Genomic DNA, 868 nt, shown 5'->3' with positions numbered 1-868 from the left:
CCAAAGTGAGCATTAAACCTGATCAACATGTATTCAGAGGAGAGACGGTCACTATCAGATGTGACATTGATGGTGAAGGAGTCACTAGCTGGCAGTACAGCTGGTATAAAGACAGTTCAGTCAGTGTTTTCAGTGAACTACAGGAACACACATTCAGTCCTGTTACTGAGTCTGATGCAGGTAAATACTCTTGTTATGGAGCAGAGAGAGGAGGATCACGCAGCTCACAAAACAGTGATGCATTTAGACTGACAGTATCAGGTGAGTTTGATCATCTCTTCACATACACACACTCTTTATATGTTATTAAATTATTGATTTCTCTATTTCAGATAGAGCCCAGGCAGTTTTAAGTGTTTCTCCACAGAAGTGGTTGACTGAAGGAGATCCAGTGACTCTGATCTGTGAGGTTTACGGCTCCTCTACAGGCTGGACATTCAGCTGGTTCTCTGCAAATGCTTCATCAGGTAAGATATAATGTGCTTCATGTGGTAGCAACTCAATTAACTGGTTTTATTAATTGGTTTTATATGTGCATATACTTGTTCCAGTGGCGGACTGGCCATCTGGAGCACCAAGAGTTTTCTCGTGGACCGCTGTACAATGTGGGACGGCCCATTGCGTAAATAAATATATATAAAGAGTGAATTATAGTAACACTGTAAAAACTGTAAAATCTAATTAGTTGGGCTTACTTAAAAAAAGCATGCAAACCGATTGCCTTGAATAAAGTGAAAAAAGTGAAATAGGAATAGTATGTTGTACTGACAAATGCTTAGTTAGTATAGTTTACTTACACGAGAGTTCTAGTAACTAAAAAAGAACTGTAGGGGGTACTTGATCCTTTCATTTAGGTTTACTCATGACT

The 868-nt window shown here is 39.2% G+C and overlaps 1 protein-coding gene across 1 annotated transcript in view; it reads left to right on the top strand.

The window, feature by feature from the left end:
- Nucleotides 1-868, top strand: part of LOC107743036 (leukocyte immunoglobulin-like receptor subfamily A member 4) — a 37,146-nt gene that overhangs the window by 8,953 nt on the left and 27,325 nt on the right. The window contains exons 2-4 of the mRNA XM_016556146.1: nucleotides 7-261; nucleotides 333-467; nucleotides 552-622. Of these exons, the coding sequence (XP_016411632.1) occupies nucleotides 7-261; nucleotides 333-467; nucleotides 552-622 (461 nt within the window). The remainder of the gene's footprint in view (nucleotides 1-6; nucleotides 262-332; nucleotides 468-551; nucleotides 623-868) is intronic.

The sequence above is a fragment of the Sinocyclocheilus rhinocerous genome, unplaced genomic scaffold (assembly GCF_001515625.1).
Source record: "Sinocyclocheilus rhinocerous isolate Xijiao unplaced genomic scaffold, SAMN03320098_v1.1 scaffold647, whole genome shotgun sequence".
Taxonomy (NCBI): Eukaryota; Metazoa; Chordata; class Actinopteri; order Cypriniformes; family Cyprinidae; genus Sinocyclocheilus; species Sinocyclocheilus rhinocerous.
The sequence above is the reverse complement of the archived record's forward strand: the minus strand, read 5'-3'. Positions and strand labels throughout refer to the sequence as shown.